This window comes from Notechis scutatus, chromosome 2, assembly GCF_049901735.1.
Source record: "Notechis scutatus isolate UNSWTSFEM ecotype Mainland chromosome 2, rNotScu1.2, whole genome shotgun sequence".
NCBI classification, from domain to species: Eukaryota; Metazoa; Chordata; class Lepidosauria; order Squamata; family Elapidae; genus Notechis; species Notechis scutatus.
Window position 1 is genome coordinate 60,042,057 of NC_142010.1, and position 22,396 is coordinate 60,064,452.

General features: G+C 36.4%; 1 protein-coding gene across 4 annotated transcripts in view; it reads right to left on the minus strand.

Moving 5' to 3' along the window:
* SLC6A11 (solute carrier family 6 member 11) overlaps positions 1-22,396 on the minus strand; it is a 121,986-nt gene that overhangs the window by 80,154 nt on the left and 19,436 nt on the right. For all 4 annotated transcript variants that reach the window (XM_026680558.2, XM_087954866.1, XM_087954867.1 and 1 more), the window contains exon 6: positions 9,567-9,699. In XM_026680558.2, coding sequence (XP_026536343.2) covers positions 9,567-9,699 — 133 coding nt within the window. The remainder of the gene's footprint in view (positions 1-9,566; positions 9,700-22,396) is intronic.

A 22,396-nucleotide genomic window follows, 5' to 3' on the forward strand; every position in this document is an offset into this window, starting at 1 on the left:
ACATCATGCATCTAAGTTTCAAGTTCCCAATCACAAAACACAGTATGATCTGCATATCAAAGTGCACATGTGTTTAAAATAATTTAACATCGGTGGTAGGATTCAAATTTTTTTACTACCGGTTCTGTAGTGTGGCTTGATAGGTGTGGCTTGGTGGGCGTGGCAGGGGAAGGATACTGTAACAGGGTCCTCAAACTTGATAGCTTTAAGACTTGTGGACTTCAACTCCCAGAATCCCTCCTCCAACCATGTTAGCTAAGGAATTCTGGGAGATGAAGTCCACAACTTGCCAAGTTTGAAGACCCTTGCTGTAAAATCTCCATTCCCACCCCACTCCAGGGGAAGGATACTGTAAAAAAAAAAAAAAAAAAAGTGCCAGAGCTCATTGTAACAGCATTGCCAAAAAGGCATTAAGAGTTGTAAATCTAATCTTACGAAGCTTCTCCTCCAGAAATATCGACTTGCTAACTAGAGCATACAAAACTTTGGGCAGACCAATACTCGAATACAGCTCATCAGTCTGGAATCTGCGCTGCATATCAGACATTAATACAATCGAGCGAGTCCAGAAGTATTTCACGAGAAGAGTATTATACTTCTCTGCTCGCAATAGAATGCCCTATATCACCAGGCTTGAGATTTTGGGCTTGGACAACCTTGAACTATGCCGCCTATGCCGACTTAAGTGTAGAACACAAGATTATCTGCTATAATGTCCTACCAGTCAATGACTACTTCAGCTTCAAGCACAACAGTATAAGAGCACACAACAAATACAAACTCAATGTAAACCACTTCAAACTTGATTGCAGAAAGTACGATTTCAGCAACAGACTGGTCAATGCCTGGAATGCACTACCTGACTCTGTTGTTACATCCTCTAACCCCCACTTCTTTAACCTCAAACTACCTGGGACCTAAAACAGGCAGTAAGGAGATTCCTGGGAGGAGAGGAGAAAGATTGGCAGGGCCAGCCAATCGTTGCAATTACTGGTTTGGCAAACCAGATGTTAAATTAACATCTGGTTCGCTTGAACCAGTGTGAGCTGGTAGCAGCCCCCCCGTAATATATTTCCTTTTATTCTATTGCAAGCAGCTTCTACATCCTTTGATCATATACTCATCATGTTCAAGAAGATTGCACAAATTGATTATAAACAACAGTCACCTAAATGACTCCCTGAAGCATCTGTAAAAATGATCATGTATTAGTAATGAAAAATTAGTGAGAACAGAGAGTTGAAAATGAGCAGTCTAAAATATTGCAGGATTTCTGAATACAGACAGATAATGCACTGGCACATGAAACACCAGATATAACTGTGATTTAAAAGAAAGTGTAGATAATTAATATTGCAATGTCAGGGGATAGTACAATAGAAAACAAAGAATTGGAAAACACCTGAAATATCAAGATCTAAAAATCAAAGCTGAAAGATTATAAGTTGGCCATGGTGGTCCCAATGGTTCTCAACATACTGGGTGCCATATCAAAATATCTTGGACAGCAGTTAGAAAATCTGGTCATTGACAAAATTTCTATCAGTCAATTAACAAAAGGCCACACTGCTTGGATACTACACATGTATACCATGCCGATACATTATAATATCCTAGGTTCTTGGGAAGAATTTAATGTGTATGAAGACCAGCATCAGCTAAAGAACTGGCAACTGTGAGTTCATATTTTTGTCTACATAAAAATAACCATTATTATTTATAAAGATAAAATCTACAAAGCTATTTAATTCAGTATGGTACAGTGCAGATATGGTAATACTAATGAAATACATTATTCCACATAGGTCCACCAGAAATTAATCTTCTTTTTGGAATTCCTTCCACATAAGTGAACATTAGTATGACTTTATCATTCTTATTAATTTTCCATTTAGCATACTTACACATACTTGCATTCCAGTGTATAATAAAAGGATTAAACCCTGTTGATTTTAAGCAATACAAAATTATTAACTACAATGTATTCTGGTCTTCACCCAGTGATGGGATTCTTTTTTTTTTACTACCAGTTCTGTGGGCATGGCTTGGTGGGTGTGACAGGTGAAGGATATGTAAAATCTCCAGTCAGAGGTGGTATTTGCCGGTTCTCCGAACTACTCAAAATTTCCGCTACTGATTCTCCGGGACTGGTCAGAACCTACTGAATATCACCTCTGACTTCATCTGATGTGGAACTGTCTCTTTGAGAGGAGGGAGGGAGGGAAAGAGAGGAGAAAAAGAGAGAGAGAGAATACACACTCACTACATTCTTAATACATGTATGTAAACATACATACACAAACAAATATGCATCAGTTTTAAACCTATTTAAATATCAAGTCTTTCTCAAAAACATAATGGGAATTGTGATTATATGATATTACTGGTGTCCCTAAGGGGGAAAGATGCCCATAATTTAGACAAAATCCTTTTTGTAACAGTTGATGTCCTCATTCACTGTCAAAGTGACCTCTGGACATGTTTTTCTGCTCTACTTCTAAAGTACACTTTTTGACTGTGTTGGCAAGAGCAGCTAGATTCTGGGATGCAAAGACAATTGGCTCAAACCGGAGCAAATGCTAAAGAAGGTTTACTGAATAAAAATTAGAAGGGTTACAGAGGAAAAAGAAAGTATACCAGACTACAACTTTTCTACCTGTCAGGAACTCCCTAAGTGTTGCTGGATTGACCCATCCCCCCAACCCCCATTGCTGCTGGCTGCTGCACAGGAGGTTCTAGGTTTTCAGATCTAACCTGAGATTCAAGGTATCTGGAAGCTTTTGCCATATTTACATAAATATTCAAGGGACAGGAAGTACATACTTGATGGCATAAATTATCAATGGTCACAATTCTTTTCACACAAGACATCGCTCCTAGCATGCTACTGCACAGTCTCTCCTCTGCACGTGCCACTTAGAGAGTTCATGTTGTTCACTTTATCTTAATTGTTGCAATATAATTTTTTTTTTAAAAAAAATACTGTATTGCTTTTGCTTTTGTTAGAGCAAAAATGATTAAATATGAAATGCAACCCGCTTGTTTAAGCAACAATTTCTGAGCATGGATATAGAGAAATGTATTTTACTTGTGCAAAGAGAGAAAAAGTGAAGCACACCACGGTTGCTTTTTACCATTTCTTCCAAAATAGCAATAGCACTTGGTTTACAGAGACAGCATATTGCCCCTGACAATTTTGGGTCCTCATTTTACCTGCCTTGGAAGGACAGAAGGCTGAGTCAACCTTGAGCCGGTGAGATTTGAACTACCAAATTCAGGCAGGGAGCAGTTAGCAGAAGTAGTCTGCAGTACTCTAACCACTGCGCCACCATGGCTCAAAATATAATGATACTACATCCAGATTATGTCAAAGTGAGCAATCTGTTCCATTTGGGATAGCATGCTTCAGTTTGTTGCAGGCTAACCACAACAATGCACTGGCTACTTTGCCTTCAACAGAGTCAGTGCCTATCATGCACTTTAATAGCTTCTGCACTTTCCTTTAATCATCCATGCTGAAATTGCACAGTGGCTATAATTTTGTCTGGTATATGGAAGATTTCCAGACACTTCCTAGGTTAATAGAACATTGGTAAAATGTTACACTCCCTGACTTATTTAAGTAAAAAGAACAGCAATCAAATATCAGGATGGGGTGAATAGCTTGCTCAAGAAAATTAAAAACAGCAATGAAAAAAATTCTGCTGGGCTTCAATCTAGCAAGCTTCTAACTGCTAAGCAAAGCTCACATATGTGTGTATAAGTACACTTGTGCGTGCACCCACATGTGAATGAATGCAGAAAAATAAAATATGTCTGAGAAGGCCTGCACATAGTATGGGAAACAATCAGCAACTTTTTTTTAGCAGAAAATTTGAGAGGCCACATATATAGGGAAATGGAATCAAAATCACACAAAGTGTTAATACCACTTTATAATGGTAAGACCACACTTAAAATACTGCATCCAGTTTTGGTCACCATGATGAAAAAAGATGGTGAGGCTTTAGAACACGGGTGTCAAACTTGCTGCATCACGTTGCCATCACGTGACATTTCACGATTTTTTGCCATTTGCGAAGCTGGGATGGGTGTGGCCTGGGAGTGATGCATCCAGCCCACGGGCCATCAATTTGACACCCCTCCTCTAAAAAGAGTACAGAGAAGAACAACAGATGATTAGGGGACTGTAGATTAAACAAATAAAGAACAGTTGCTGGAATTGAGTATGTCAGGTTTAATGAAAAGAAGGACTAGGGGTGACATGATAGCAGTGTTCCAATATCTCAGGGGCTGCCACAAAGAAGAGGGAGTCCAGCTATTCTCCAAAGCACCTGAGGGCAGGACAAGAAGCAATCGGTGGAAAATAATCAAGGAGAGAAGCAACCTAGAAGTAAGGAAAAATTTCCTGACGGTTAGTACAGAAGTTGCCTCCAGAACTTGTGAATGCTCCAACACTGAAGTTTTTAAGAAGACATTGGACAACCATTTGTCTGAAATGGTATAGGGTTTCCTGCCTGAGCAGGACTAAAAGACCTCCAAGGTTCTTTCCAACTCTGTTATTCTGTCCAAAGGAGACTAGCTGGTGTGCAGACCAAGTGTTTGAATATGATATAAGCTGATACGAGCACATATAAACATGATAGCACAATAAATATGATTATATGTCCTAAAATAGTAAATGATGAATGAAATTTTACCAATTTTAAAACTGCCTCCTGAATTTAACCATCATGGTTTTCTGAAAATCACTGAAATTATCTTCTTATAAAACTATATGCTCCAGAACTTGAGTCAGCCTAATTTATATATCATGAAAGTATTTATTTACAGTTATGAACAAAATGTACAACTTTATTTTTTAAAATCTTATCTGAGAAAGGAAAAGACTGAAATGAAATTAATTAGGAATGTGGTATCACTGTAGAATACAAAAGCGTGGCTTGGTTTGATACTTGTTTGTAGAATAAGCATCATTCAGACATAAAGCTAAACCAGTATACTATGGCTCAATTTTACCCATTATACTAAGCCAGAGGCAAACAAATGTGATGAAAATAGCAGGGACATAGGTATGAAATTTAAAATTAGGACTTAACTAAATCATAGCTAAATCATTATAAACTTAAAATTTGCACATGTGATTAATCAAACTATAGCCTTAACTGTTAATGCTTTTTTCTTCAGCATGATCTTCCTGGCCACACACTTGTAAGCAGGCTTGAGAAAGAATATCTAAAGTAGGAACTAAGCAGGAAGATTAAAAACTTCCTTACTTGAATAGTAAAACAAGTGAACAACCTGTGATTATTATTTTTCTTCCTATAACTGTGTTGAAATGAAACTGCAAGTCCTTGAAGATACACACACACACACACAAAATACATGGGACCAACTTAGCTTTTTAGCTGCAGCATGCCAGATAATAGAAATCTGATTTCTTCATAGCTTCCAAATTAGAATTTCTCTAATTCCCTTAGCCAATGGGATTTGAAGTCCACGATATATGTAGAACACCAAGTTAAGGAAAGCTTTTTATAAAAAGAACAACAGCTATAAATATTATTGGTGGCAAAGCTGTCTTTTAGAACAGCTTCTATTAAACTGCTTGCTGCACATCTACTTAGAATTCTTTAAATGGACACTAAATCTCAAAAATACTGCATTAAAATCAAAAGCTGTCGATGATTAATATCAAAGCAACACTTTCTTTATAAAAAACCATGAAGATAAATAATTGTAACTGGAAGATTAAAACATGAATATTTCATAAGAATACATTTTCTTCCGCTGTTTGTTTGCTATTTTAATTAAGGCCCTTTAGCAATTAATGGTTAAACCAGTGTTTTTCGAATTTGGCAACTTTAAAGATGTATGGACTTCAAATCCCATAATTTCCTAGATAGGTTAACTGGATTGGCATTTAGGAAATCCCTCAAAACATGCTTCTTCCAACACACTTAAGCCCAGGCAAACAGGGAGCCTGAGAGACAGTTACCCTATATGCAAGATGCAGGTCCATTTTCCCGCAGGCTTATTTATATTTATGATTAAACTATTTAAATTGTTGCTTTGTTTGTTTTATTGCACGCTTGCCCAGAGTCACATCTGTGAAATGGGCAGTTTTATAAATTTGATGAATTAAATAAATAAACATATAAACAAATTTAAAACTGTTCCATTCATTTGCTATGGACTTCATTATTAAACATGCAATGAAACTAGAAACTGATAGGAAAAAAAACTACAGAGACAAGTTGCAGGTACTACTGGAGGTGATATTCAGCAGCTTCTGACCAGTTCTGGAGAACTGGTAGCAAAAATTTTGAGTAGTTTGGAAAACTACTATGACTATCATTAAGTGTCGTACCTTATGATTCTCGACTCTTGACAGATGTATCTTTTCTTTTATGTATTCTGAGAGTATTTACACCAAGACAAATTCCTTGTGTGTCCAATTAAATACTTATTTGGCCAATAAAGTATTCTATTCTAACCAGCAAATACCACCTCTGACAGGCCCTGCCCCCATCTATTCTCTGCCTCCCAAATCCCAGCTGATTGGCTGGGTCTTCTTTTGTTGCCCTGCACAGGAGAATGGAGCTGGAAAGCAGGTTAGTGGGGTCGGGAGTCCATTAAGTTCTAGGTTTTGCAACTGAGATGCAAAACCAGAGATATAAGGGAGGGGATTTTGAGATTCTGAAAGCAATAGCACTTATATACTGCTTCATACTACTTTACAGCACTCTCTAAGCGGTTTAGAGTCACCACATTGCTCCCAACAATGGGTCCTCATTTTACCAACTTTGGAAAGATGAGAGGCTAAGTCAACCTTGAGCTGGTCTGGATCGAACTTCTAGCAATGGGCAGAGTCAGTCTGCAATACTGCATTCTAACCACTCTGCCACCAGGGCTCTTCTGATAGCATATTTAATCAGGAATTAAAGCTTATTGGCTAAACACACATTTTTCCTGATCAGGCCTCAGAAAAGTCTTTGAAATGTCTTGGTAGGCAGCATAGAGAATAATGATTCAGTTAAACTATTAATCAGAAATGACAAACTAAACTCCAGATATTAGATCATCATGCCTTAAATACATAATAAAGTAGGTATATAAATGTTTGCTCTATAAGTGAAAGAACTTTCAATTTCACCTTCTTAATTTTTGAAATTGAAACAATAAACAGAAGAAAGTGATGGGACCTAGTGCATAAAGTCTGCACTCCCACAAAGCATTTGTTTGCAGAATTAACGCACCCTGAGTTCACATATATTTATGGAAGGATAATGCACCTAAATGGGCTGATTTGTACGAAATTCTAAGCCACACATACAAAAAATTAAATTTATTTTCACACACCATGCAAATGCAGCCAGTAGGATATCTTAACCAATCTATGCAAACAGCCAGAAGACGAAAACATAAAAATAACCGCTCTTGCTATTGGTTATTTAAGTGTACGACTGTTCCCAATCTCAATGGGCTTGTTGAAATTATGTAAAATTATTCTGGTTTGCTTTTGCTTCATCCCTGTGGGTTCCTTTTCAGTCAAAAATATCTTCTTATGAAACCGTACTGTATAAACAATGCAGTTCATTGCACTTAATCCAAAGGAAGTTGGTAATGCTCTATACCAGTTGTTTCTTAGGAGTATAGGCCCATAGGTCCCCTAAGACCTCCTTAGAGTTCCACAAAATCAAAATTGTTTGTGAGATGTTGAAGGGGCCTGTAAAATTCTAAAATGTCTTCATTATTATTTATTTGTTAAAAATAATGCTTTCATGAAAATTGTTATATTTATATTAATATCTAATGGCTTTACTATTATTTTTAAATGATTCAATATATAAATATTAAAATACACCAATTTTAATTTTTAATACAGGCCACCCTCAATTTATAACTGGAATTGAGCCTGGAATTAGAGTTAAAAGTTGTGCCAGTGTTAATTGAGTAGTCGTGACCATGCCAATTTTACATCCTTTTTTGCAGTAATTGTGAAGAGAACACTGTGGTATTTTAGCGAACCATTGTCTACAATGGGTGTTGTTGTTTTTTGTTAGAAATTAGAGATAATGTTGGTTTCTGGCAAAAACAAGTTGTAAATTGTGGTCATATATCTATGAGATACTGCAAACAGCCATAAACATGGACTGATTGCTGAGTATCTCACGAAGGTGAGGAGGATTTCTGGCCATCATAACTTTGAATCTGGGTCATAAGTATATTTTGGGAGGGCATGAACTGTTGCTAATCAATCAGTCATAAATTGAGGATTGCTGTATAGTAAATATAGATAAATGTAGCCCATGCCAATAAAAGCCTTTGGGGGTACCTTCCTAATTTTTAAAATAAGGGGTCCTTAGATTAAAAAAAAGTTTAGTAAACACTGCTCTGCACCAATAACTACAATAAAAACACTATATTTTATTTCTCTCAAGTATAAACTGAAGGTAAATATTAGTTTAATTCTGATACACATACACATGCATATTCAGTCAAAGAACATATACATTTTCTTTGCTTTAAGAATTCAGGGCAGGTTACATAGCATTCTTCAAGTCATAGTATTTGGCCTAAAATCACTTGGAGAGTTTTTGATTGTAACTTTCTCAGATTTAAGTTTCATTGATTTAATGCTAAGTTTTCCCAACCCTAATCCAACCTCTTAACATCAATTGCAATGGACCTTTCTGGCTATACTGGACTTTCATATGCTCTATATTCTAAAAGGTAGAATGTATGTAGGGAAAGGATTGCAAATTGCTGCAACTCATTGTGATTCTGCACCATTTCAAATGACATTGATTACAGAATGCCTCTAACCTGCTTTTCATCTGTAGGGAATAATTTATATTGATTTTGTTAAAGCAACAAGCCAAAACCTAGCAGATATCATTTTGATTAAAGCTAGCCCTTGTGCAGAACATCTTAAATCTTTAAATTACATCAATCCCACTGATGACTAACTGCATAGTCCTAATCTAACTTCACTCCTAGTTTATATTATAGCATGCCTGAGTGAGCAACTAAAGAAAGCTAAGAATGAGATGCCTAGAAAAAGCCATGCTTAGCTTTTCCTCAGAGGACAAGCCAGAATTGTTGGATTAATCATCATCATCAAACAATCAGAAGAGATATTTTAGTCCTTGATTAGCTGATTACACTGACAGGACAGAGAAATAGAGCTGGAAGAGATCAGCTGAGCCATGTGAATTAGCATATACCTCATTCATAGTTAGGCTCCTTCATATCTTGGATTACCATGATATGCAAAAACAATGTTTACAATTTACTCCTTTTTGTTGGAGTGGTTAAAGAAAAAGAAACATTATTGAAAATACCTATTTTAAAATTTGATTCACCCAGTTTCTTGTTAATATTTTAATCCATGGAATGTCACATTTGTTGAAGGAGCTCAGACAGATCACCAGTGTTTAATAATACATAGAAGAAAGCTGATCTTGTGGAAAATTCATGAACATTCCTCAGCACTTATAAATAAAAGAAAGAGTGTCCAGACTATATTATGCAACATAAATTGTACCACATATGGTTTTTACCTTGCCAGTTGACTTTGTACCTTTCCAAATGCAAAAGTAACAGATAGTCCAGGCAGCCAGAAGACATAGTGCCAGTTCCCAGCGGAGATTCCCAATGTGTTCAATACCATCTGATATAGCCAACACTCTTCGTCTAAAAATGATATAAATAAACATCAGTGCTACAACTTTAATGCAGAAGCTACCACTTGCCAGAAATCTGCCAATCTGTTAAGAGTAATTGATATTTATTATTGTTATTATAATAAGTGCCAGTTTGGTCTAGTGCAGGGGCCCTCAAACTTGGCAACTTTAAGACTTGTGGACTTCAACTCCCAGAATTTCTCAGCTAGTATTGCTAAGTTTGGACACCTCTGGTCTAGTGCTTAAGGCACCAGGCTAGAAACCAAGAAACTGTGACTTCTAGTCCCACTTTATGCATGAAATTGGGTGATTTTAGGCCAGTCAGCCCACAATGTCAGACAAGCAGGTTAGTCAATTCTTATTGCAACCAATGAATAATACTTGATCTGGAGAAAAAACATTTGTAGAAAAAAATGCTAGGAAAATAGTTGCTATTTATATTTATTAGTGTTGCAGGGTAACCTCTAAAGATTGCATACAATTTTAAATAGCTAATATTAAGAGTAGGCACAAAGAAAGATCTAAATTAATCAATAATGTATATTGTGCAAACCTCATTTACAAACCAGAATGTCACATAAATAACAAACCAAAATAAAAGTCTTGTCTATCAAGGAGAGCCAGTTCTGCTGCAGATCTCCCAAACTGTATATCTGCTAAATACAACTTCCAATCCTAAGAACAAAGGGTTTAAAATTTCATAATTTTAAAAATTATTTCCATTACAATTAACACATGCAGGACAATGTGTCATTGGATTTGTGTAATTGGAATATATGGAAGAAGAAAGCCTTTACTTATAGAATGTAAAAGCCATTTTCCTATCAGGTACAATACAGCTTCAGTAAATCCTTTATCTCAGTGGCCTTTAGAGATTGGCTCTAAATTCATTGCAGCAACCTAATCAAACTGTTTCTGAACATCTATGGACACCAGCTCACCTATTTAAATCCATATTTTTCCCTGTAGTACCCATTCTAACAAGTGAATTTGATCACTACTAAAATCACATGTTCAGTCTTATTCGAATTAATTCAAGAAAGTTTACTAATTATATCAAAATGATCGTAACTGTGAATGCTCAAAGCAAAAATAAACTACATAAAGTTCCCTGAAATAAAATGTATGTAACCAGACACAACCTATATTTAAGAAATATTGAGTTAAAGAAATCAGGTAGCTTCTGTTAACCTCAAATTGTGTGAGCATATTTCATATGCTACCATACAGTTTTGCCTAGGGCATAGTGTCTTCTGTCAGGCAGCTCTGGTTTACTAGCAGTGAAAGAAACTGCAGGTTTTGGTTCTTCTGTCATACTAAATAAACCATGAAAAACAACAACAAACAATTCCCATTGGAAGAGAAATACAGATAGAATGAATCAATTCTAACTTTCTTAGCATCTCCAGAATGTTATACTTTTTTAAAAAGTTGAAAATCTTACATTAATCCAAACCATGAAGAGAAAAGTAGTCATCCATTTAGTCTGCTGTTTGCCTACAATGGAATTTAATCCCTCCGCATGCCATTATTACTGGAAAACAACAGTTTAAATTGTTTCTTTTTTTTTTTTTTTGAAAATTTTATTGATTTTAAAAACAAACATAAACAAACAAAACATAAAACATAAAAACATAAAATATATTTTTTGAAAGCAGCTTGATCCCGGGTTACATCTCTTTGTACAGACACAAATTCAAGTTCATGCTCATTTTTATATACCATTCCATATCTCATTACCATTCTACATTTTCTATATAGCTTCTCCCCTCTTTTAACTTTCTTAATTTTATTTTATTTATTTCATCTCGATTCAAATCATTATACTTATATTCTTTGTCTGTCCTGTTTCAGCTGTCTATTATCTTTTCTCATTAAACAAAATTTCTCCTGTAATCACTGATTGGAGTATGACGCCTTTATATCTTTCCCCTAAAATTATAACACTTAATATAGTACATAACTTCTGTTCAGATTGTGCTTGGTACATTCTAAAATTACACACTGTATTTTAAAAAAAGAAAAAATTATAAATATATAATATAATTAAAACAACAATCCATACCAATTCAATTCTATCGTTAATATTAATATTCATTTAACTCTTAAACATTTTACACATTTCTTTTCAAATAGGTATCATACTTCTATGGGAACACTTATAAACTTTCCATAGTTACTTCCCCACCACTTCACTTATATTTTATAAAACATTGAATAATTAAAATGTTCCCATTCCTTCCTAATTCAATTCTCTCATTTATTTCATTTCATTTATTTTGTTCACAAAAGTTTCACTGAATTACACTGACTATTTTATCCCACTTTTTAATCATATGTTGTTTCAAATTTTCTAACATTATTTCTAATACAAATATAACAATACAATCTTATGTACCTTTGCAGAATCGCTTTTTCAGTTAAATTTTCACCCATTATCTCTGAATAAGTCCTGTTTCTTTACATCTTGCTCCAAACCTTTGTAACTTCTCTTCCCTTCCTTCCTCCCTTGCTTCTCTCTCCCCTTTTTACCCCCTTGTCTCTCCACCTCCATTTCCCTCTCCTGTATTCCCCTTTTCTGTTGCTTTCTAACATTATATCCACTTTTCACATTATTTTTTCCCTTTTTTGGCTGTTTTTTTAGGTCTTAAATTCTCCACTCTCTTTCCCCTTTCCCATTTCTTCCCCAGATAAAGTTACTTGTTCATCAAAGATGGCTTCTTCTTTGTCCCAATCTTCTTGTTGCGCAGTCTTTTCTTGTAGCTTCTCATAGGTACAGATCGCCATTTCTAAAAATTGAAAAATGGAGCCAAAAGAGCCCTTCCCTTCTTGTTCCTCTTCTTTATATTTTTTAAATTCCATTTTCAGTTCATCCACAAGTGATGCCATTGTAGATTTTTTTTTTAAACAACCACCCAATTGTTTTTAGTCATTCAAAATATAATTTCCAGAAGTCCCAAAGTCACCAAGCAATCCAAATACACACAAGCTGTTTCTTTTAACACTTTCTTCTTTTTTCACTTTCTCTTCCTGGGGTTACTATTTAGTTGCAAAGTTCCAGTTAAAATGTATCTTTTAGAAGTCTTGTTTAGATTTAACTTTAGATTCTTTTGAATTCCAGGCAGGCTCCTCCTTCCAAATCCTGCTCTTATTCTTTTCCTCTCCCTTCCCACTTATAGCAAAAAAAGAAAAGAAAAAACCACAATTTTTTAATTATATTTCCAGTTTAATTATCTATTGGTGCCAAAGCGGGTTTTTCCAATTTCTCATTCATCTCTCTTCGCTGTCACCGTAAGGAAGGAGAGTGGAAAAAAACCTTTCCCTTTTCACTTTCATTTGCTGCTTCTGAATCTTCTTTGGGAGTGATGTATCTTTTATAAAATTTAAATTCCAGGATACCTTAGTTGTTGCTTCTTATCCCGGTCAGCCAAAACTTTCACTTCTTAACTTCCTCCTGCACTTTCTTTTCTGGATGAGTGCTTCTTTGAGGCGGCCATTTCTGACCGCCGCTCTTACCGCCTCCGGGAAAGGGAGTTTAGCCAGCTGGGGAGGAAAGATGCAGCTTTCCTCGACCCTGCTGGGATCTCTCCCCTCTTCACCACCTCTACGGAGTGGCTTAGCCCCAAAGCCAAACTGGCTCGGGGCGCTCCAGCGGCGAGCCCAGGCAGAAACCACGCACGATCGTGGATTCCTGCCTGCCGCCGAAGCCCTGCAAACTGGAAGTGTCAACAATTTAAATTGTTTCTATAAACAGACTGGCACTATAATACTAGTGAAGGTCATGGTTATTTTGTAGTATTTAATAGTTCTGTTCCCCTGTTTTGGACTGAAGTTTCTGGGTTATTTTTCCCCATGTATAATAGGAGCTTATCAATACGAATAACAACATGAATACAAAAAGGCTCTCAAAGGAAGAGCAAACTGGTTTATAAAAATACTCTGATCAAAGATGCTATGAGCTCTGAGCCTATCAAACTTGTTTTCTGATAGCAATTGTTTTAAATTTTTAATTATTATTTTCAGAAAAAACTCAAAGCCGGGAACATACATAATACTACTTCCTCCTGCTATTTTCCCCACAACAGCAACTCTGTGAGCTGGGTTGGGAACGCTGACTAGGAATAATTTAGATCAGTCTATATTCTAAGCAAAAGATTGGATTTATCATCACTAGTACTAGTCGCCCCAAAGACATCTACTACAGTACTATACATACTACCTGGAGTTTCCTGTAAAACTCATTTAAAAACTCCACTTGAATAGCATCAGATCAGCCTATCCAAAGGCTCATTTACACTGAATGTTATGTGCAAAGTCCTGCTTGAATTCTTACCATAAAGCAATATAATCTGCTATTTAAAGCCATTCTCAACATTACCCTTAATATGGTCAAGTACAGAGGTGGTATTTAGCAGGTATCTGATCAGCTCTGGTATCTGATCAGCTCTGGAGAACCAGTAGTGGAAATTTTGAGTAGTTCAGAGAAACAGCAAATACCACCTCTGACTGGAGATTTTATAGTACCCTTCCCCTGCCATGCCCACCAAGGCAAGGCCACAGAACTGGTAGTAAAAATTTTTGATCAAGTACAATACAGATATGCATTTAGTCCCATCTGTGCAGGAGTTTAAGAAAACAATCCAAATAATTTTGATATCATTTTATTACTCATGTTGTTCAAAGCAACCTGAAAAGATAAGTTTCCTTGTTAGCATAGCTGTTAGCTGATTTTCCTCCATGATTATTAGAGTTTGAAGATATAATCCTGAAAAACAGTTTAAACATATAATTACTTAAACAATGTGTATTAAATAAATAGAGAGCCCATTTAGTGTAGTGGTTAAGGCCCTAGAAACCATGAGTTCTAGTCCTTCTTTAGGCATAAATTGATTAGGTATGCTTGAACCAGTCCCTCTTTCTCATCAGCCCTAGGAAGCAGATAAGGGCAAACCAATTTCATAAAACTTTGCCAAGAAAACTGCAGAGACCAATCCAGGCAGTTGCTAAGAGCCAACAATGAATCAAAGGCACACACATGTTAAATAAATAGCTTTAATTGGGAAAACATTTCATAACCTATTATAATGAATAAATTAAACTTTATGAGGCAGAATTCTGAAAATTGCATTCTTCAATACTTTTGGAAGATAATAAACATTGGACTACAATACATTTGGAAGGCAAAAATTGAAGAGAGAGCTGGTAAATGGAAAATTAAGAGCCTTTAAAAACATCATTGGTTGAAAACATTTATATGAAATTATTATATCTTATCCTTTTAGAAATGTTAAGGTATATTTTCCTCATTTCTTACAAGTATGTTTATTTGGGATAATGCAATTTCATTTTCATTGCATTTCCCATGGACTTTCACTGAGTGAATTTTCCTGGGAAAGAGATTCTTTTACAAGGCTCTCTAGCATGTAGGGCTGTTGCACGCTCCTGAATAGCAAGAGATTTAATCACTGCCAGCATTTCATAAAAAGCAATGTACCAGAGTACTTACTGCGTTGCTTTATAGTTTGGGGAAGCAAAAGAATGAATTCATTTATTTGGAAAAGACCTGTTGTGTCAGTTAACCATTTCATAGCTGTCTGCATGATGGTTTGTCCTTGCAAAGAATCAAGAGATGAAGTCTTTAGAAGATAGGGTTTTTTTACCTAAAGTGTTTCATCAAACATCCTAGAGATTCTTCTTTCTAAATCATGTAATAAAAAGATAGAAGTACCTTTTAAAAATTCTGAGTGTCTCATCTTCAATGGACATGGAGAAAACAATTAGTTTCCCTATCTTTCTTGCCACAGTATTCTGACAGCGTTTAAACATGTTTAGACATGTTTGTCTTATCTCTATGGTAACTGTTTGCCAATTTTTTTTCAGCATTTCTTCATATCAGTGGTGGGATTCAAAAATTTTTACTACTGATTCTGTGAATGTGGCTTGGTGGGCGTGGCAGGAAAAAGATATTGTAAAATCTCCAGTCAGATGTGATATTTGCTGGTTCTCCGAACTACTCAAAATTTCCGCTACCGGTTCTCCAGAACTGGTCAGAACCTGCTGAATACCACCTCTGGTTCATATGTTTTTGTTTTCAAAAAAACCCATTTGATCTGCCCTGTAACTTTGTTCTGACTTCTTTCAATGGCTTGGTTTGAACATTGGTTTGACATTTTCAGCCCAATAGCATCACCTGGTTGTTACCCAAGTAAATGGGTTCCTAAAATTTCCTCCTAACTGGCTCAATATTTGCTCAGCCAAAATAGTTAGGTCAACCTGAGGCCAACAAAAACTGTAACAAAAAGAAAAGCCAGTACTTTTAAGCACTAGAAGAAGGCAAGCAGAATGCTTGTTTGTCTCAGAAAAAGCCTCAGTTTGGAAGAAAATGGAAATACTACAGAATAAAACAATATTATAATGATCCAAGCTGATAGAAGTTATAGCTTCCATACAAGCTGTCTTATCAAAGGATGCAAACATTTATCTCTAACTACATCACTGATCTTGGTACAAAAGATAATAAATTTGGAAGCTTTTTGATAAATAAAGGGAAAAAGCAGGAAATCCTCTCAACATTTTTTGGAATTTCCAGTCAGGCATATAGGAATCATGTTGAACTTCATTAATTATTTTTATAATTACCATTTCATTCTACAGTGGTGCTTAAAACTTTTGATGCCTTCTTTTTAAAATTTTGATATTTCTGCATAGATATGAAATAAAATGTGAAATGCATTCGGAAGCATTGGGAAATAAAACCAAGGAAACCTGGAGCTCCACTGGACAAAGACAAAGAGTGGATCTTACCAACCACAGATAGGATATATCTCAATTTTTGGCCATCTGGCTAATGTGGTCAAAGTCCTGACAGAGTGCCTGGAGGTTATATGGGTCTGGAAGGGACTGAACAGACTCAGACTCAATAGCACTTAGATCTATATACCACTTCACAGTGCTTTATAGCCCTGCCTAAGCAGTTTACAGAGTCAGCATATTGTTCCCAACAATCTGGGTCCTTATTTACAACCTCGGAAGGATAGAAGGCTGAGTCAACCTTGAGCCAATGAGATTTGAACTGCCAAACTGCTAGCAGTCAGCCATCACAGAATTAGCCTGAAATACTGCATTCTAACCACTGCACCACCACAGCCCAATCCTGACAGATCATATTTGTTTGCACTACCACCATCTCAGAACTGGTGATACACCACTGCTGACTCTCATTGGGGTTGCACTTCCTCATTTAAGACATATGCACTATCTGGTCCCCTCCAAGTTTCTCCTGCTTACAAGACAAACTTTGGCACAGGTATACTTAATGTGCTAATTGTACCCTTTCCTGGATCAAGAGAACCTTAAGACAATTACATGTCCCAGTCACCTTGTGATTAGATTACTGGAATTCGCTCTACTTGAGGCTGACTTTGAAGATCATCCAAAACTACAGCTGGTTCAAAATGTGGTGGTGCAGGCACTGAAGGGGGTGCTGTGTTATCCATGTCTCACCCCACAACTCTACAAGCTGTACTGGTTACTAGTCGGTTTCCAGATGCAATTTAAGGTGGTGGCCATTACCTTTATTTATTTATTTATTTATTTATTTGTCAATTGCTTACAATATAATAGGTATAAGTAAAAACAAAGTTATGAATACATGGATACATATAAGAAAAATAAAAAATAAAAGAAACAACAGGACAGGGATGGTAGGCACATTGGTGCGCTTATGCATGCCCTCTACAGACCTCTTAGGAAAGGGGTGAGGTCAATAGTAGACAATCTAAGGTTAAAGTTTTTGGGGTTTGGGGAAGAAACCACAGAGTCAGGTAGAGTATTCCAGACATTGACCACTCCGTTGCTGAAGTCGTATTTCCTGCAATCAAGTTTGGTGCGATTAACCTTGAGTTTGTATCTATTGTTTGCTCTTGTGTTGTTATGGTTGAAGCTGAAGTATTCATTGACAGGTAGGACATTGCAATGTATGATTTTATATACTATACTTAGATCGGATCGAAGGCGACGTAGTTCTAGGTTTTCTAGGTCTAGAATTTTGAGTCTGGTGGCATAAAGTATTCTGCAATGAGTAGAGGAGTGGAGAACTCTTCTTGTGAAATATTTCTCAACTGTGTTAATATCAGATACGTAATGTGGGTTCCAGACTGATGAGCTGTATTCGAGTATTGGTCTAGCAAATGTTCTGCATGCTCTAGTTAGTAGTGTAATATTACCAGAGAAAAAGCTATGTAAGATTAGGTTAACAACTCTTAACGCCTTTTTGGCTATGTAGTTACAGTGGGCTCTAGCACTTAGATCATTACAGATGAGTACTCTAAGATCCTTGACAGAGTCTGAATCATCAAAAAGGTGTTGACTATTCAGCCTGTATTTTATTTTCTGATTTTTTTTGCCAATATGTAGGACAGAGCATTTGCTGAGATTTGAAGTTGCCATTCTTCTGATACATAGTCAAGGTCTTTTTGAAGGATAGCAGAATTGTTTGTGGTGTTAAATAGCTTTACATCATCAGCGAAGAAAACGCAGTTGCTCTTGATATGATCACAGAGGTCATTTATGAAGAGTATGAAAAGAGTTGGTCCTAGAACACTGCCTTGGGTGACACCACTGTTGACAGGCACAGAATTTGATAGGACGATCCCAATTTTGACCATGTGTTGTCTGTTTGACAGGAATGCTTCTATTCAGTTATGCAGCTGTCCAGAGATACCGTAAGATTTTAGTTTTAGGAGTAGTTTGTCGTGTACCACCGAATCAAAGGCTTTACAGAAGTCTATGTAGATTGCATCTATTGCTTTGCCCTGATCGAGTTGTGTAGTCCATATGTTTTTGCAATGTAAGAGTTGCAGATTACATGATAGTTTTTTCTAAAACCAAATTGTTTATTATATAGTAGGTTGTTTGTTTCTAAGTGGAGGATGATGGATTGGTTAATAATTGATTCCATGACTTTACAGGTGACGTAGCATAAAGAGATTGGTCTGCAATTTTCAACTAGGCTGGGGTCTCCCTTTTTGTGACCATAGTTTTGAAAGGAGCTAGTCCTGAAAGATTTTTCAAAGATTATGCTTAGAGGTTCGGCTATGGCAGTGGATAGCTTTTTTAAGAAGTAGGCACATATTCCGTCCAGTCCAATAGATAGAGGTGGTTTTAGATTGCATAGTGCTTTTTCAACATTGTCTTCTGTAAAATTGATATGTATTAGATCATTGTAGTTGTTTGTGGTTTGACTAGAAAATACTGGGCAAGATCCATTGCTGTTTACAAATACTGAGCCAAAGAATGTGTTAAAGAAGTTGGCTTTAATAGTGTCATCGTTGCAGTCTTTACCATTAGGTCTTTTCAGAGGTGGGATGGACCTTGAGTTTTTTTGTTTGCTGTTTACAAAATTGTAGGAAGCGCGGGTAGAATTGATGCATAGATGGTTTTCTTCTTGTTTAATGTGATAATTGGTGCATTCAGTTTTTATCTGGTGGCATAAATTTTTGTATCGGCTTTTGAAGTTGGCAACGTGACCAGATTTGTTTTTCTGCCAAAGTGATTTCTTTTTGGATTGAAGCTTCCTTATTGTTTTGGGTAATTTGTTTTTTCTGGTTTTGGGAGTTGTTAATGGTACATATAGTTTGATGAGTCGTAAAAATATGTTGTAATGGTCTTCTAGAGTATTGCATCCAGAGAATAGAAATTGCCAATCAAGGGATGAGAGATTGCTGTCTATAAGATCATAGTTGGCTTTTTTGAAGGTATAATTGGGGATTCTGTCATTGTGATGATATGACATAGGGACTGGCTATGAAGATAACCCATCATCAGTCATCATCATCAGGTTATCTTCAGTCATCTCTGCTGAAAAGATGCAGTTCATTCTTCCTTCCAAGGTTGGCAAACTGTGGACCCAGATTGTTGGGAGCAAGATGTTGACTCTGTAAACCACTTACAGAGGGCTGTAAAGCACTATGAAGTGGTAAATAGGTCTAAGTGCTACTGCTATTTTTAATTTGTATACATTTCAGTTAGCTGAGATACATTTGCCTTAGCAATTAGGCCCTGCAACAATGCATTCTTTTCTCTACAGCTCAACTATTACTCACCAACATTTTGGGGAGGGGAAAGACTGTCATATTTTCCCAGCACCATCCACTTCCACTGTTGAAAATACGGTAGCTAAGGGTCAAAAAATGGGAAGGAGCCCAGAAGAAGAGACTGATAAGCTAAAAATTCAGAATTAGCTGAAACTGATTTATAGACACAAAGTTCAATGTCCTAACTTTTAAAAAATTCTTTTAATTAGAAAAAAAAGACATAACAAGTATAATAATCAAAATTAAATTAAAGCCTATACCAAATGCTTATGACAATAGTATCTTAATAAATATGGATATACTATCAATATATTATGGTTGGTAACACTGTCAGCCAGATGTTTAGGCTAGATTTGGCATTTTTGTCCAGCTAGTGAGTCATTCCCAAGGACTTGAGATAGACACATATTGATGTTTAATAATGTTAAAAGTGTCATTGTAGGATGTAAGCTGTTCCAAGGAAAGCTACCTTTTCCAACTGATTGATGGTGATTTTTGTCAATGCCAATGGTGCTCCAGATATTTGGAATTGTAGCCAAGACACTTATTTGTTGTGACTCCGGGATTTGAATCTGTTCCGTTGGCAGATGTGAGCTCAAGTGAGGAGGATCTGGCAGTGAGATTTGAGCCTGCATTGCTGAGTGATTTTGAGGATAGCCAGGATGAGGAAGTGGACTTGGCTATGAGAGACAAACCTAATTTATTGGAGCTGACAGAGCCTTCGACCTCCCCTGAGTCTACATCTCGGATTACGCAGCAGCCGGTGGCAGATAATAAGGAAAACGTGCGAGAGGTTTCTGGAGAAGAAGAGAACTTTGAGGGATCCTGGCTTGATGTGAGAAATAGACGGAGATTGAGACGTCAATCTCAATTGGGAAGGAGGCGTCGAGCCAATGATTAATTAATGAGACTAACATGCCCCCTTAGGGGATAAAAGGAAACGGATTGGCTTGAGAAATTTGCCAGAAGCAAAGTGTCTTGTTAGAGTGAAAGTCTTGTGAAGATTCTCCGAGGCATTGTGATTTATAGACACTTCAGGTTTGCCAAATAGATAACGGAATTACTGCTGAGGACTGGAAAAACTTCAACAGTTATCTTGTTTGGGGTTTGTTTTTTGCTTGCTTATATTTTTGGAACTTCAGAATTGTGATTGCTCACCTGTGGATACAAGTGAGGCATAACACTTATTACTATTGGTATTACCTTTGCTTTCTTTTGCCATACTCGTTATATTTCTATTTGCAGATCTTTATGTTTTATTACTTTCTCCAGTTTTTTCTCTTCTATTCTGCTGTATCCAGGGACTGCAACATCCATTATTCAGACTTTTTGTCCTTATTGTCAATGATTGTTAGGTCTGGTATGTTATGTAGCAGGTGCCTGACTATTTGAATTCTAAAGTCCCAGAGCATATTAGCTTCTTCATTTTTTATTACTTTGTCTATTTTGTGGCCCTACCAGTTCTTACTTGCAGGCAAGTAGTATTTCTTACGGATACTGCATTGCACCATTGTTGTTCCTTTGTCATGCTGTTGCTTGTATTCAGGCTATGTGATTTTTTTGCAGCAGCTAATTAGGCAGTATTCCACCTTTTTTACAGATATGGCATTTGTGTCTGTTGCTATCTTTCTCAATTCTGACTTTGCATTTGTTCTTAAGGCTTGGTCTTATGCAGTCTGTATTAGCCCATCTGTCTCTTTTTCCAAGTTTCCTGTTCTTAGCCATTGTCAGGTATTGTTATTTGCTTTGCCTGCTCATTTTTATATGTTCTGGGCATTTAATACTTTGTCTTGCCATGTCTTTTTTATATTCTTTGTTTGGTTTTTCTTGTAGGCCAGTTTGGTCTCTCCATTACTCAATAAGCCTTCAAGGTATGCTGCCTTCACTGCACCTTCTTCACTATCCTTTAGCTATTCTTCCAATGCCCATTTTACTTTTTCAACTGTCTGCTGTACTTGCAACATTCCACATCCACTTATTTTCCTTGGTAAGCAGAATCTGTCAACATAGGTCATGAAGCTATGATGAAGGCCATGATTCATTGTCATTATTTTCCTGTTGTTCCTATCCAGGGCTTTTAGTTCTGTTTAAGTCCAGTCCGTTATTCCAGTATTTAATTATTGGAATTGCCCAGGTATTAATTGTCTTGATGGTATTTCCTCCACTGTGTTTGAACTTTAAGGTTTTCTAGGCTCTCATGATGCATTCACTACTTAACCTTCTTCTATGTATGTGCTGGATGCGTATCGTGGATGATGCCCAGGTATTGACATTATTTCCATAGGGTATCTTGATTCTTTCAGTTTTCATTATTTTCCCATTAAGTTGGCATATTTGTCCAATCTAAATTTCATTAAAATATCTTGGCTATGTATTCAGACAGTGTTGAGCAGCAATTTCATTTTAGATCATGTTTTTCCTTATACTTCTGATCATCCATGTAAAGGAGATGAGATAGCCTGGCAGATGTTTTCTGAAGATATGCAATCATAAACATCAGTTCAAAAGATAGACCCAGGACCAACCAAAATTAAAGAGTACACAAGAAGATATTATCCTTGCCAACATTTTTATGTGTGTGTCACAATACCTTTATACAATAAGTCAAAAATC